The sequence below is a fragment of the Pyrgilauda ruficollis genome, unplaced genomic scaffold (assembly GCF_017590135.1).
Source record: "Pyrgilauda ruficollis isolate IOZ18807 unplaced genomic scaffold, ASM1759013v1 scaffold24, whole genome shotgun sequence".
Taxonomy (NCBI): domain Eukaryota; kingdom Metazoa; phylum Chordata; class Aves; order Passeriformes; family Passeridae; genus Pyrgilauda; species Pyrgilauda ruficollis.
The window spans coordinates 334,677-349,285 of NW_024523648.1; the positions used below are offsets into that span (position 1 = coordinate 334,677).

The 14,609-nt window shown below is 38.8% G+C and overlaps 1 protein-coding gene across 2 annotated transcripts in view; it reads right to left on the minus strand.

Moving 5' to 3' along the window:
• Nucleotides 1-14,609, minus strand: part of CEP85L (centrosomal protein 85 like) — a 102,417-nt gene that overhangs the window by 51,360 nt on the left and 36,448 nt on the right. For both annotated transcript variants that reach the window (XM_041470120.1, XM_041470121.1), the window contains exon 3: nt 9,225-9,991. In XM_041470120.1, the coding sequence (XP_041326054.1) occupies nt 9,225-9,991 (767 nt within the window). The remainder of the gene's footprint in view (nt 1-9,224; nt 9,992-14,609) is intronic.

Genomic DNA, 14,609 nt, shown 5'->3' on the forward strand with positions numbered 1-14,609 from the left:
AAAAAATGTATACACTTTTTAATGTATGCTGAAACATACTTTAACTATATCCTCTCTGCCAAAATTAGAGCAGAGTAATTGAACACATTCATTTAGAGAGTGTTCCCATTTATATTTGGAAGCATATAAACAAACTATAGATTACAGACCAGATACCTGTATTTGTACAGCTATTAATGAATAGTGCCTAGGAGAATACAATTGGAATTTTTTTTTTAAATCCTGCAAGATCTAGAGATGTCTTATTTAACAACAAATGTAATCCTTTTAGCTTTGACCTCCTTGATAAAAAGTGGGGAAAAAAGAAGAAAAAAACAAACCAAAACTCAGAACATATTTATAAGGATTCTTTTAAAAACTGATGCTACCCTCATTAAGAACCCTGGTAATTTAAATTAACACAAGCCCTATATTTACTGTAGTAATATCTAATTGATTGCTTTATATGCTTTTTCATTTTTTTTAAGGCAAAATTATGCCAGAAGTTACACCTTTGTATAAAATGTAAAACTATAAAACACTGCCCTCTTGTGATCTTCCCTAAAAATGTAGCTGATTATTACAAGCAAGTTTTGGCAGATGTTGGCAGTATTAGGGTTGAGTGGGTTTATATGTTCCTTTCACTTATGTATATATATTTCTATAAATAAACCCCAATTGTTAAGTTATTAATGCTATCTTAAAATAAGCAATTGCATACGTGCTATTAAAAGCACTAAGGACACATCCTCTGCCAGCTCAATCCAGATTCTTGGTAAGGCATTTGCAAGACTGCAATGGACCGTACAAAGCACACTGCCAGCTAGACACGACTGCAGCGCACGATGCCAAACCCTAGAAGGGTAGGAAATACTTCTATTAACGGACAGACATTTTGCCCAGATAAGAAAACAGGGGGCAGAGGGGTGCTTCACAGAGGTATTTTAGAAGTAAATTTTCAACAGTCTGTTGCTGAAAGAGACCAAATCTTGAGAACATTCATTCTTTTGAAAATTCGATGGGCCTAAGAAGTACCATACATACTAATAAAGTCAATGAAGTGCCAAACTGTGTAAGAAAATTCAAGTCCTTCCTCCAACTATTAGTTTTTCAGAATTTCTTCAGTACTGGAATGAAAGCTGTCATTAACCTTAATTTTATTTCATTTTATTTTTAAGGTATTTGAGAAAAAAGGCTTGTAGGAGCATCCAGAATACTTTTCCAGAAAAAAACCCCCAAACAACTAGCTATTTTAAGCATACAATTTTTTTCTTAAGTGGCAGAAACTAAAAATCAGGGAAAGAGCTATGGACACAATGAAATTCATGTGAACCTACAAGGCTTACTAATGAAGGAGCAGCCCTAAGCTACAATTAAGAGTCTGCTGCAGGCACAAGAGGGCAGACTGATGCACATTATGGATCTCGCCAACAACAGAGGTCTCAACCTGCTACTTAACTTTCTGCTCATTGTCTTGGTTCTAGTGCTCGCTTTTATCCTTGTGAAGCTGATGTGAACCTCTGCAAAGCCCTGCTCCCTTTTCAGATTTGGCCCTGTGGATTCCGCAATGATAATGCAGACACTTTAGATTACCTGAATATAAGTATGTGAAGACTGCAGAGGCTGAATTATCTGACAGTTACGGAGAATGCATTCACACCCAAATTTATCAGAAAGCAATCCTAAGAGCTGTGCACAAGATGTGCACCTGCCTCTGAGTGAAGAAAGCACCTACAGCCTCACTGAATACCTGAAGAAACCCAAGAATGCTTCAGCAGATAATGTAGTTTCTCATTGCTACAGCTAATTCTTATTTAAAGATCTTCAAATTTTTGGCAGCATTCAAGGAACAATTTCTGCAAAAAAGGGGACCACAGAAATCAGATTTTTAAAACGGGATCTCTGTAGAACATATATTTAATGGGAAATGACAGCACGAAGGCAAACCAAAATGCCAGCTTTGAGCTGACAGCACACATCAAATTACCTGTGGAGAGAAAAGCACAGATGCTGTGAATGGAAACAAAGATATCCCTGAAAAGCAACTTGCAGTAGCAGAGATGGGGATAAGTGAAGGTCAAATATGAAAACGTTATTATTTAGACCTTTTTTTGACCACCTGTGGTTCACTGCAACACCTTAAAAGCAAGAAGCCTTCTGTTATCCATCATATCAAAAGAAGCAGCTGTCAAAACAACTGAAAAACAAAGGGCCATTACCCAGGGTTATCGTAACTCTGGCCAGGAAACCCTTAGCACCAGCACATACACCAGCAGTAGGCACTGCTGCACCAACCCAAAATGCATTACAGCTTCAGTAAGAGGATTTACCACTTATGCACAGGTCAAGTGAGCAGTGTGGGAGCCCTCCAGCCGTATTTGACACACCACTTGTTACTTGCCAGCGCAATCATCAGCCCACAGCCTGTCCTCACCTCTAAGCATGCAGCAAAAACTTCTTACAGGACCTGCTTTTGTGGCTCTTTAAAGGGTGATGTACTTTTCCCACAGGGTCCTGGGAAGAAGACTGACCAACAAGAGCACACTTCTGTTGGAATGATTTTCCAGAAGGTAGAGCTAAAAACATGAGAAGTGCTGGGAAAGGAGGGGACCAGATGCAGATTTCCATACATCACATTGGAGACAAACAACTTTCTCTTAGCATCTCACTTTGCCAAGTGAAACACAGAAACCAACCACAGAAACCACCATGCATGCACCAAAAATATATATATTGTACAGTAAATTTATTGCCATAGATATGCATATTTACACACATGCAAAAAAGGCAGATGTTTCATGGATGGGGGAAGCTCCAGCTTCCAACTGCCAACAGCACATCCCTGATTCAGCACATACACTGCTGAGTGCATTATAGAGCTGACCTATTCATGTTCACACACAGAACTTCCACATGATCACTATTGTTATTCATTTATCTGCAGGAGACTCATCTAAACTGGATCTATGAACACACTTTTCACAGGGAAAGGCAATATGCCCAGCAAACCCGAAAACTTAAGGAAGTCCTGCCATTAATAAGTATCCACATTCCACTCTATGTTACTTGCTCCAAAGCTTACAGAGCATCAGTGTGCTGGTTTTATCTGGAATAAAGTTAATTGTCTTCATGGTATAGTAGTTAGCATGGGACTAGGGATTGGTACAAGTCCAAAGTGTAGCTAATACAAAGGAAATTGTCTCTGCCCCAGCCAAACCAGCACAATGGCGTAGAGCAGCACAGATAGTTAAAACAAAAGCTTTTTTCTCACTTGCTCTGAAATATGTGCATTAATAATTTGAAATGGCTTCTGCAAACTACATACCCGTACTTTTGAAGCTGTTAGACACAGTAGTATGAATTCCAAGCTGTTTGCATTTAAAGCAGAAAACATTGCACAGCTACATCACAATAAGCAATTCATCATTTATTTTTATAATCTTGAAATATTGTCCTTTTAAAAAAAAATCTATAAATTTATATACCAGAGATATATGTGGTAATGGTTACATAGTTTTGTATTACTTAGAGGAATTCCTGTTGATGCTTGACATAGATGGTTCAAAGCACACCAAAACCACTGAAACAAACAGGAAACCCACTCCAGCCCAAAGCAGAGTAAGAACAGTTTTCCCAACTAAATGGTTGTTCACTGATACTGCTCGGGACTACCCAAAGCTTATTGTCTATATGACCTTCTGTATATTCAGAAGTTTCTCTATCTTAGAAGAACCACTGTGATACCAGCTGGCCCTGACAAAACAAAAAAATCACATATTCCTTTTTAATAAATTGGGGAAGATGAGCCTGCTGCCACCAATGAGCATGTATTTCCAGATCAAAAATGACGTACCAAGGAAGTCCATGAGAAACTTTGCCGTCAGAGCATGGGGAAACAATCCCCAGACACAATCCCAGGAGCCTCCTCTCAGTCAGCAATGAACATGATAGAATCCTCAACAATTGCTGAAACACACTGCTGAAACTGAAATATGCATTTTCCAGAGATGACATATAAAGCTGGCAAAGTTATCAGCTAACTAATGCCAAGGTTCTTTTTGCAACCAAGCACAGTCCAAGTTTGGTTTCCGATCATGCTGTTTGCTAGCACTCCAGACTGAACCTACAAGCACCTTATAGAGAATGGAATCCCATGTGCTGGGCTACCAACTTCACAGCAAAAGGAACAGACCGTAGAAGCTTAGTTATGGCTCACAGTAAAGGAGTTCACTCTGCTAGCTGAAAGTGATAATGCCTCATGTTAAAAAGTTTTCTATTCCTGAAAAGCATGGTATCAGCAAAATGTGATATAGGAAAAATATTGTTATTAATAATTTTAATTTTCTGATCTGACACGATTGTAAAAAAACCCCTAGCTTTGAGCTGACATTTAAGAACAAAACTCTACATGGCAACAATGTTATCTGACGAATGTTACGACTTTTCTTTCAATTAAAGTTTTACAGCTTTGTTTACCAAGTTTTAGATATGCATGCAGTTTATTTTCTTCCTTTTCTGCATTGCAACGAAAATTGTTCTAATAACTCTAAACTTCTCACTGCATTAAAACTTAATTTCCAGCAATTTTTATATACATGGTATGATCAATCCAGTGTTTTCCTCATCAAAAAAACCCACTAAACCTGGTACATTAAAGAGAAAAGATGCACTTAAGTAATTTGCACCTATTATCTCTGCAATATTCTGACACAATTTAGCACACTATGCAGAAATGATACAGATGCTCTGTACACTGGAATAAAGAGATTCATACTGCAATACTTGCAACACCATACAAAGTTAATGTCAATATGCAATCTCCTGAAGCTTTCCTTCTTATTATATGATCTCCATGGCATGCTTTCATTTTAAATCTAATTTTTGGACTAGCACACAGCATGTACCTACATGCATTCAGATAATAGGATATATAATAGGATCAGACTTTAAGAAATGCCACTGCTTGAAAGCACAGAGCCTTTTAATTTAAATTTTATGGCCTCTGAGTTTAGTAAATGGGAAATATTTTTGTGTATTATAAGCTTTTTTTCTTTTAATACAGTCCTTATCACACATTTCCTTATCCAAAGATCACCTACATATAGAAAACAATTGAACAATTAAGTATATGGTGAAATATAAATTCTGCATGGAAACTGTTTTCATTAAAGCAATATTTCTTTGTTTCTGTGCGTAAACTGAATTCCATAAACTGAAGAACTCTTAAAATCTGTTCCTAGGAAATGCGTAGGATAATGTTTATTTTCAAAAAGCATACATTAAATAACTCACATTAGCTAAGGAAATGAATTTTCAGATGCAACTCCATGATGTTACACAATAACCAAAGACCAGATTCTCCTTGGAGGTTTATTTCCGAAATGCACAAACATCACACCCCCAGCTGAAGAATGCACCTTCTTCAAGAGGCATTCTTCAAGAGGTTGTTCCACAGCACATTTTCTCCAGTTGCAAACCTGACCACATCCTGAAGGACAACCACAATGCAGCTGTAGATCTTCTACCCAACACTTCAAGCTTCCCTTACAATGCACAGGAAATTTTATTTTACAGCCCATGGTTTACAATTGGAATGGAAAAGCCACGTGATAGGTGTTATAATTTGGGAAGAAAAGTATAAGAAAAACCACTGAGTTCAGTCAACTTCAGACTGCTAAGGAAGCAGAGACTCTTAAGTTTGAAAGTGATTCACCTTGGAACAGCTTTTGCTGGGTGTTACATTATACTTCCCATTAGTCTTTAGAGTAAACAAATAGAAAGATAAAAAAATCAACTCTAAATTTGTGTTTTCTATGGTCAACTGTCTATACTAGTCTGTGAGGACATAAAAACTCATTTGTAGTGTGTATTATTAAGTCCAACAGCTGTTCCTGAACCATCAGTCCTCAAAACCAACTCAGAAAATTGCTGCTGTCTATTCTTACTTCATTAGTGATAGGCTGGAAGAAGGGGAGGCTGCAGAGTTCAGCTATCTTAAAGATGCACAAAGCTGCTCTAGGTTAACAGTTAAAAGCAAAGTTTGTTGTATTCTCTGTTCATGGCAATAGTAGTTTTAAAGAAAAATAATAATAAACTGATTTTTTTCAGTCCTAGAAAAATCACTACATTTCCATCAGGATATATACATATTAAAAGCAAAAAAGCAAAAGTAATCCTCAAAGGAAAATAATAATTTAAAAAATTACATAGAGCTGCAGGTTTTGGTCTTTTTATAAATCATCAGCTTCCTCTTATGCCTCCTACTCTATCTCTTAGGTATATATTCCACTTGGGATTGTAGTTTTCTTGGTTTCTCAAAAATAATAAAATACCAGTTCCCAGGTACACATGATCTCTGACCAAAGGCCACAGCAGAATGATGCTGAGGTTTCTTTAAAAAACAGGTGTCAAGACAGGAAGAACCATTCTCTTCCCCTTCATTGCTTCTGGCATCTCTCCTCCTTACAGGTGTAACCTCTGTCAGAAAAACAGGAGGGCAGGGGATGCCTCTAAGAGCCCAAAGGCTCATTGTTCTTGCACACACTTTAACCTTCACTGGGTCCTACTTCACAACCACATCTCACTTGGGGACACAGAACAGATCCCATTTCAAGGCCCAGCAATATGACTCCTGATCATGCCAATGGAAGTGCTTGCTAAGGGCATAAGGAATTTCTTCTACAGAGATGAAGAAGTTACAGGTGGAAAAAAAAAAAAAAACCAAAAAAACCCAAACCAAACAAAAAAACCAACACAAAAACCTCCAAAACAAACAAAATTAAACAAACAAAACCACAAAATACCCCAAAAAACAAACAAAAACCACCCAAAAAACTCCCAAAAAACCCCAAAAATACACAAACAGAAAAACCCCCACAAAACAAAACAATCCAATTTTAGGCAAAATGTCAAATCTCAAAAGGCTGGAAAGGTCCAGCACTGCTTCTGAATCAAAGATAAATGATGCTTGTGTTCCCCCTGCTGGCTCTGTCCTCCAAACACAGCTCAGTAGCAATGCCTGCATGGATGAAAGTAATAACACATACAGGGTTTCATCTGTTTCAAACATTTAACTTTGCCTTCACACTGTATTTAGACATGATCAGAGGGAGAAAGCTCTTCTGAGACCTGAAGGACAAAAGCTGGGAGTTCCTTTGATCTAAACAAAAATAAATTTCTAAAACACCCATCCTAAACAAAGTGCCTTTAAAGGCACATATAAGATGATGAAGAGACCTATGCCTAAATGAAGTAAATAAGAAAATAAAACTTGTGAAACACCATCTGCATACAGGTCTGGTATCCCCAGCGCAAAGAAGAATGTAGAACTGCTGGAGCAAGTCCAAAGGAGGCCACAAAATTGGTAAAAGGACTGGAGCACTTCCCCTATGAAAACAGGCTGAGGAAGGTGAGGCTGTTCAGCCTGGAGAAGAGAAGGTTGAGTGGAAACCTCACAGCAACCATGCATTATCTGAAGGGGGCCTGCTGGAGCTCCTTCACAGGAACTGTAGTGATAGGATATGGAGTAATGGGTACAAACTGAAAAAAGGGAAATTTAAGGCTGAATATTAGGAAGAAATTCTTTACTGTGAGGGTGGTAAGACACAGAAACAGCTTGCTCAAGGAAGTTGTGGATGCCCCAGCAATGGCAGTGTCCAAGGCCAGGCAGGATAAGGCTTTGAGCCACCTGGTCTAGTGGGAGGCATCTCTGCCCATGGCAGAGGGGGTTTGGAGTAGATGATCTTAAGGTCCCTTCCAATCCTTAATATTCTGTCATTCAATATATTTAAATCCAGGAAGAGAACCACCAGGCACAGTAACCTGATCACAAATCTCACAGACAGCACCACTGCTGGCTGCAGCCAGATATCCATCTCAGGTGTTTGGGAAGACTTGGATGAATGGATAGAGCAAGCTCCCTCATGGTACCCTGCTGTTGCTTCCCAAGCCCCTCGTGTCCCTCACTCAGTAGGTGCCAGCTGCCTGGAGTCCAGCTGGCAGTGCCCTGGACCCAGCCTCAGCACTGAGCCCATCTCTGTCACTTGGGTTCTGTGAGGACCACATCCCTCCCCGGGGAATTTATCAGCACCAGAATCTTTGAAGTGCTTAGAGAAAGATGAGGGTTTCTGCAGCAATAAAGGGTGGCTAGCTGTAACAATGTCAGGTTTTTAGACAAACCCTTAGAGATTACTATTAGTTTGGCCATACTAATTGGCTTTAATTATCTTTAGTTAAAAAAGAAAAAAAAACCCAACAAAAACCAACCCCATAAAAACATAACAAAAACTCAATTCGCCACCAAAATCCAAAACCAGACCACCATTAAGAGCAAAACTGCATGTTAACAATCTCTAAACTTTTCATTCTTTCCATCAATATACAACAAAAGGAGCAACAACACTTGAGCATAACTCTTTCTAAATTACATTGTGTACTTCAGGCTGAAGAAAACAAGAAATCTGAACATACTGCTAGATTATCTCTGCTGAGGTAACATCCTAATCTAACCCTAAAATGCCTTTCAGAGAAATTTATATATTGTAAACTGGGATTTTTTTGTCAAGCCAAGTCAAACTTACTACACAGGTAAACATGAACACGTAGATTTTAAATAATGCCTTCCCTCACAAACTGTACTTCCCCATTAGGGGAAGAGCTGGAAACAACGACTGTGAATTGCAATGTTAGAAAGCGTTGCCTATATCTAAAAACTATGTGCTTGACATAAAAATATTTCAAGTATGATGCATCAACCACACACACTATTGATTCATTGACTATTGTTAGCTGATTTTTATTAGCTAAAAAATAAGCAGTAATATCAAACTGAATTCTGTTTTTAATCTCATAAGGAGACTGAATACTCATTCACCCTTGCACGACACAAAAGTCATTCTTATTTTGCTGAATGCATAAATGCAGCCTCTTTGTAATCCCTTTCAGATCAAAACACCTTCACATTTCCCCCACTATACAGTTTCTCTATAACTACTAGAAAGGCTACTTGGTGAACTGTGAACATGTGAACTGTGCCCAGCTTCACATGAAAACGCTAGTCCCATGCGGACATGCACAATGAATCAGAGTAAACTGTAAGCACACAGCAGAAATGAAAGAAAACCCAATAACTAATATTGAGAAACAAGCAGCAACAGCCTCCAGTTTCATTAAAAAACTGCCTGTTATTCCTCAGGTACAACACAGGATGCCACATGATGGCAGCAAACACCAAGCTCTGGCCTTACCTGCACAGGCTGGTCACCTGCTACTCTAAAGTCTTCAAGCTGCTGCATGTGCCACGCAGGCACACCATAGGGCTCCTCAGCAGGCCTGCAGTCCAGGGGATTTGCCCGTAGCTGCTCCTTGAGCCACATCTGAGTCCTCACTGCCGGCTGTATGGGAGCCCCGCTCACAGCCTGCTGTCCCAGTGTCGCGTATCTCTGGCCAAAAGCTTCGCAGCCGCCTGCCGCAGGTTTGCTTTCAGGTAAGGCACTGTAGGTCAAGTCTAAGGCATGTCTCCTACTTGGGGAATCTGAAACAAAGTCGTCTTTGCTGCACGTTTCAAATTTGTATTTGCAGTCCAGTAGAGAAGATCGTTTTTTCCCCATTTCTTTGTCCTCAATTTTTAGCAGCTCCATGCTGTCATGCAAACAACTTGGCCCATTTGTCCTTAATTGAGGAGGCACAGCTTTGTCTGTACCAGCCCTGTATTCCACCGAATGACTACTTCCATCTTGGCTGAAATTATTTGGTGAGCTGAGTTTAGACAAGGAGGACCATTTTCTCACAGGTCTTGCATCTTTCATGTCAAGAGAATTGTCCAGGGCTCCCTGATTTCTGCCTCCTCCTGACCGTACAAAGCTTGTACTCCATTTTGAGCCATCAGACTTGAAAGCTTCCCTGTGTTTGGAAAGTGAAGAGCTGGCACTAGACAGCATCACATGGGCAGTGGGAATAGAAACCAGTGATCGGCTGGGCTTAAATGATGATGTACCACTTGAAGTTGAATGATCTGTGAAAAGAAATTTATCACATAAGTAAGTGCAACACAGAGCTCATTAACATTAGCTCAGATAGGACAAAATATCAAATTCAAGATGAAATGCAAAAATAGAAGGTAAGACGTTTCTTGACAAAATACGGCCTTCTAGATCATTCTAAACCATGAGAATAGAAACTAATTAAAGTGGGAGATTTTCAAGTTTATTTTGCTCAGGTGTCAAGAAAAGCGCACTAAGCATTGGCAACAGAAGCATCAGATAGAATTCTCAGCCTGTGAGCCAAAGAAACAACTGCCAGCTTTAAGGTGGCAGGATAGATTTCTCCCCCACCCCACACATAGTAAGGAGCTTCTATACCACAAACAATAGAGGTGTTCAGGAGCCCCAAGATTGGTTCTTCTTCCATCACCTCTATTCTCATTTTTTGAAGGCAGAACAATTCAATAAATGCACTTGGTAAAATGGCAGTGCTGTAGACAAGGCAGTTTAACAATGGTCACTTGGACAGAGTTATTCAGCCATTCTGGATCTCACCAATTTCCAAGTATGCTTCCTGTGCTGTGTTTGGCTGGGAAACAGTTAATTTTTTCCACAGTACCTGGTATGGGGCTATGTTTTGGATTTGTTCTGGAGACTGTGTTTGTGATTTAGGGATATTTTAGTGCCTGCTAAGCAGTCCTTACACATAGTCAAGGCCCTTCCTGCTTCTCACCCCACCAGCAAGCAGGCTGGTGGCGCACAAGGAGCTGGGAGGGGATGCAGCTGGAAGAGCTGACCCAGACTGACCAAATGGATATTCTGTATCCTGTGGCAACAATAGGTGGGCAGCAATAAAACTGGAGGCAAGTCTGGTTTGGGGGGCTGCTGCTCAGGCAACAGACAGCTGGTGGTCACCAGTTGTTTTCATTTGCACATTTCTTGGTTCTTATTTCTCATTACTTTTCTTACAATATTTTTCTTCAGGAAAAGAGTCTCAGGGAAAGGAGGGATGGAAATGCACAGAAGAAAGAAATGCATCTCCTCTTGTATAGGTAACTCCTTAGCTTGAGGTTGCTGGCTTTGTAACATTCAAGAAGACTAACCTTTGTACTGAACCTTACCCAGAAGCTGAATCTGACACAGCACAAAGTCAGTCCAGCAAAGGCAGCAGTCCCAGGCCTTTTTATATTCAAAGAAAATAAGAATGTATTAGGATTCAAAAAAGAACTGACCTGTGTTTTAGGCTATGCAGATTTCTAGGAGTAGAAATGTTACATATGCAAGGGACAGGTAAAAGAAATCCTGTATACATGTATCTGTAAAACTTAAAATAGTAAAAAATACATAATAGTATTTAATATAGCATTTTCCATCTAAAATACTGACTTAGTGTTAGCAATACATGGTTTTAAAACTGAAATTAAAACCAATAATAATTAGAAATACATTATCTCCTTCAGTTATTAGATTACAGACTTCTTAATATGTGGTAGATTTTTATTTTTCCTTCTTCTAAATTTAATTAAATTTAAAAATAATTAATTTTGAGTTAAGATTTAAACTTCACTTCCAATTCTAAACTCTTCAAGCAGATTTGAACTTGGAATGCCACTTATAGCCAAGTACAGCTGATGGATGTCTCCAATAATTTGTCTCAAAAAGAAACACAGTAATTTCGGCTTCAAGTTGTCCTAATTAGTCTTCCCATTAACGCTCACTGAAACATATGAGAAAATTCACACTTTTTCTTAGAGCATATTGCTTAAGTCTGCCTTGCCTGCAGGCTCAGCTGGAAAGAGAACCAGTCTGCCTTTGGAAACATCTCACAACACAAAAAGCAGGAAATTCGTAGATTTCATTGAAAATAGGAGAGAATACAGAAAGCATCATGAAACTTAAGAGACATTATTTCATCTGTAGACACAGGAATAAGCTCCATCTGGCCAAATCCTGTCAGAGACAACTTTATCCAAGCAGCAGGTTTTCCCCTTCCATACAGGCGGGGGTATGCAAACGCCAGTTCAGAACTGAAAGCGCTCTCTCCTTGGGATTACTTGGGGTTTACTTCATTGATCTGGTATTTATTTCAAGATTACAAACACTCTCAAACATGGCTTGTGTGTCTCCAGAGCCTTTCAAAGCTTAAAACTGCTCTCTTTAATGAAAGCCAAAAGAGACATGGGGATAAAAAAGTAGCTAGATGCTACTGGTTTTCCTTTCAGCATAAATATGATTATATGACAATTTTTCTTTTCAATCATCCTAATAACTTTTTCTGGTGCCCACCACAAAACTCCCTGGAGTACTTTTCTAGTAAGCATGACATTTTAATACCTGATCCAGTACTTCCAAAGTCACATAAACAAGAGAATTGAAAGCACGCTATTTTAAAAACACATTGCAAGACTTCTACGATACAATAACAGCAGATGGAATAAAAAATGAAGAACATTTCCTATGGCTTTCTTACCATCTTGTGTTACACTTCTGAAATATTTAATTACTGCTTATCTGGCATAGAAAATTATGAAACAGAACCAATTTTGGTCTAAATAAAAAAGTAATCACAAAGAGAAAGCACAGCAGGCACTTTCTTCTGAAAAAGGGGTAGAAGAAAGAAACTCTTCAATATAAAGTTAATGAACACCTCCTACTCATTTGCATTTTCCTGTGCTATGCTTTTTAAATTACTGGAAGAAAAACCTCTGAAGTAATTTCTCAGGCCAGACACACCACTCTCATGCAGCTACTTAAAATCCTTATCTGTTGCCCAAAAGTCAGTCAAAACACACAAGTCAGAAAAGGTTCACTGTAACCCTCAACAACTTCTTATGCTCCAAAATTATACAGCACTATGCAAACTTCCATATAAGATACACTTCTGACAAATTCTTCACTATTCCAGGTAAGATATTATTAAACAATAGCAGAGTAATCAGCTAATACAGTTACCCAATTAATCAAAATCAAAATGTATCTGATACATGTGTTTATAGGATGCATGTGCATCTAATGCCATTGAAAAGCAGTGAACCTTCCTTGTGTGAAGGACTTTGAAATCTGATATTTTATCCAGGGTATAATTAGAATGCCCTGATCATGGAGAAAAACATCAGTATTAAAAGCAGCTGACCTTCTCTTCCTGTCCTTCCCACCCACCTCGCCAAAACACTGACACAGTTTACCCCAGTCCAGGAAAATAAATGGAACTATTCTTACTAACTGAGCAGAAGATAAACAGGGGAAGTCAAGCCTCCATTATACAAATTGAACGTCTTGAATCTGGCTGTGGTTCAGTGAACAAAAGCTCTGACATCCATTATAGGGCCTCAGTTCCTCTGAACTGCTCTGTAGCTCTTAACTGCATGGACCCCAGCAACAGGCCACAAACAATGCCAGCATCCAGTATAGGACTGTAGGAGCCATGGGACTTCCATCTACCATGCAAGCATGTGGGTGCTTCCCATAAATCTCCAAAACAGCTGTTTTCAACAACAGAAGTGTCTAACTCCCCTGGGACTTGGCTGAAAGACAAAGACATTGGGATGACGTGCCACTACAATAGTATTGATGCTTATTGATGTGTGCTCCTCCTTGCCTACCTACTCACAAACTGGACAGGCCTCAATGCAACAGAGATAATCTGATGAGCCAAATGAGACATTTCAAAGTGGCCAGGAAGGAGGTCCGTTCTTGTAAAAAGTCCTAAGCAGACTGACTCATCAGCCTCTGGAAGCAAAAGCATGCCTTTCCAGGGTGCAGCAGCACTCACAGGAACAGTTTGGCTTGGCTGGTTTGTTGGGTGTATTGTTTTGGGGTTATTTTGTACTGTCTAGAATTCTTCATCATTCTTTTTACAGGCCTTTTTCATATTACTTCATGTTTACTATGTCAAAATATGAGTTGAATGAAGGAAGGAATCTCTGCAAATAACTCTCTTCCAAAGAATAAATCAGAAGATGCACCACAGAAAGCTGTAGCAGAAAAGGAAGCACTGCAGACAAAGCAGGGAACTGTTCAGATATTTAACAAGTTTTGTATGAGAAAGAATTCCTAAACATTATTTGTTTATAGAGTTCTGTGTTTGAACAGCAAGGAACTAATATAAAAGAATAACTAACAAAAAACTTACTAGAGGAAAAATGTAACACTAACTAAAGTTAATGTTAAGTAATATTAAATGCTAAAATACTTACTGCCAGTAAAACATCTATGCCTTCAAAGCAGAAACAGTCATGTGGTGTTTAGAAGCAAGTCCAATTAATGTCAATTGGAAAAAAGAAGGAAGTTCACTGCCTTCCACCATCACCATCACTGTAGTGCCAGTATCAATCAGAATTCTTTTACATAAGATGTGGGTTGCAAACTCCAAGTCAGTTCTACTTTGTTTCACATTAATTGTAAAGGATTTTCTGTAATCTACTGTGTTGCATACCAAAGGAATGCAAGTTGTACCTAAAAAGTTGCTTGTTTTAAAAGGTGAAGGAATTTAAAAGCTATGTAATTCACAAATAATTTGAACAGTACAATGCTGAGTAATATGAATGTGAACTTAGAAGGCTGAAGTTGAGCTGGGATTTCAAAAACTGAAGCAATTTTGTTGCTTTTAGGACTTGGTTTCAGATGAAATACTGGTAAAGCTACTATTCC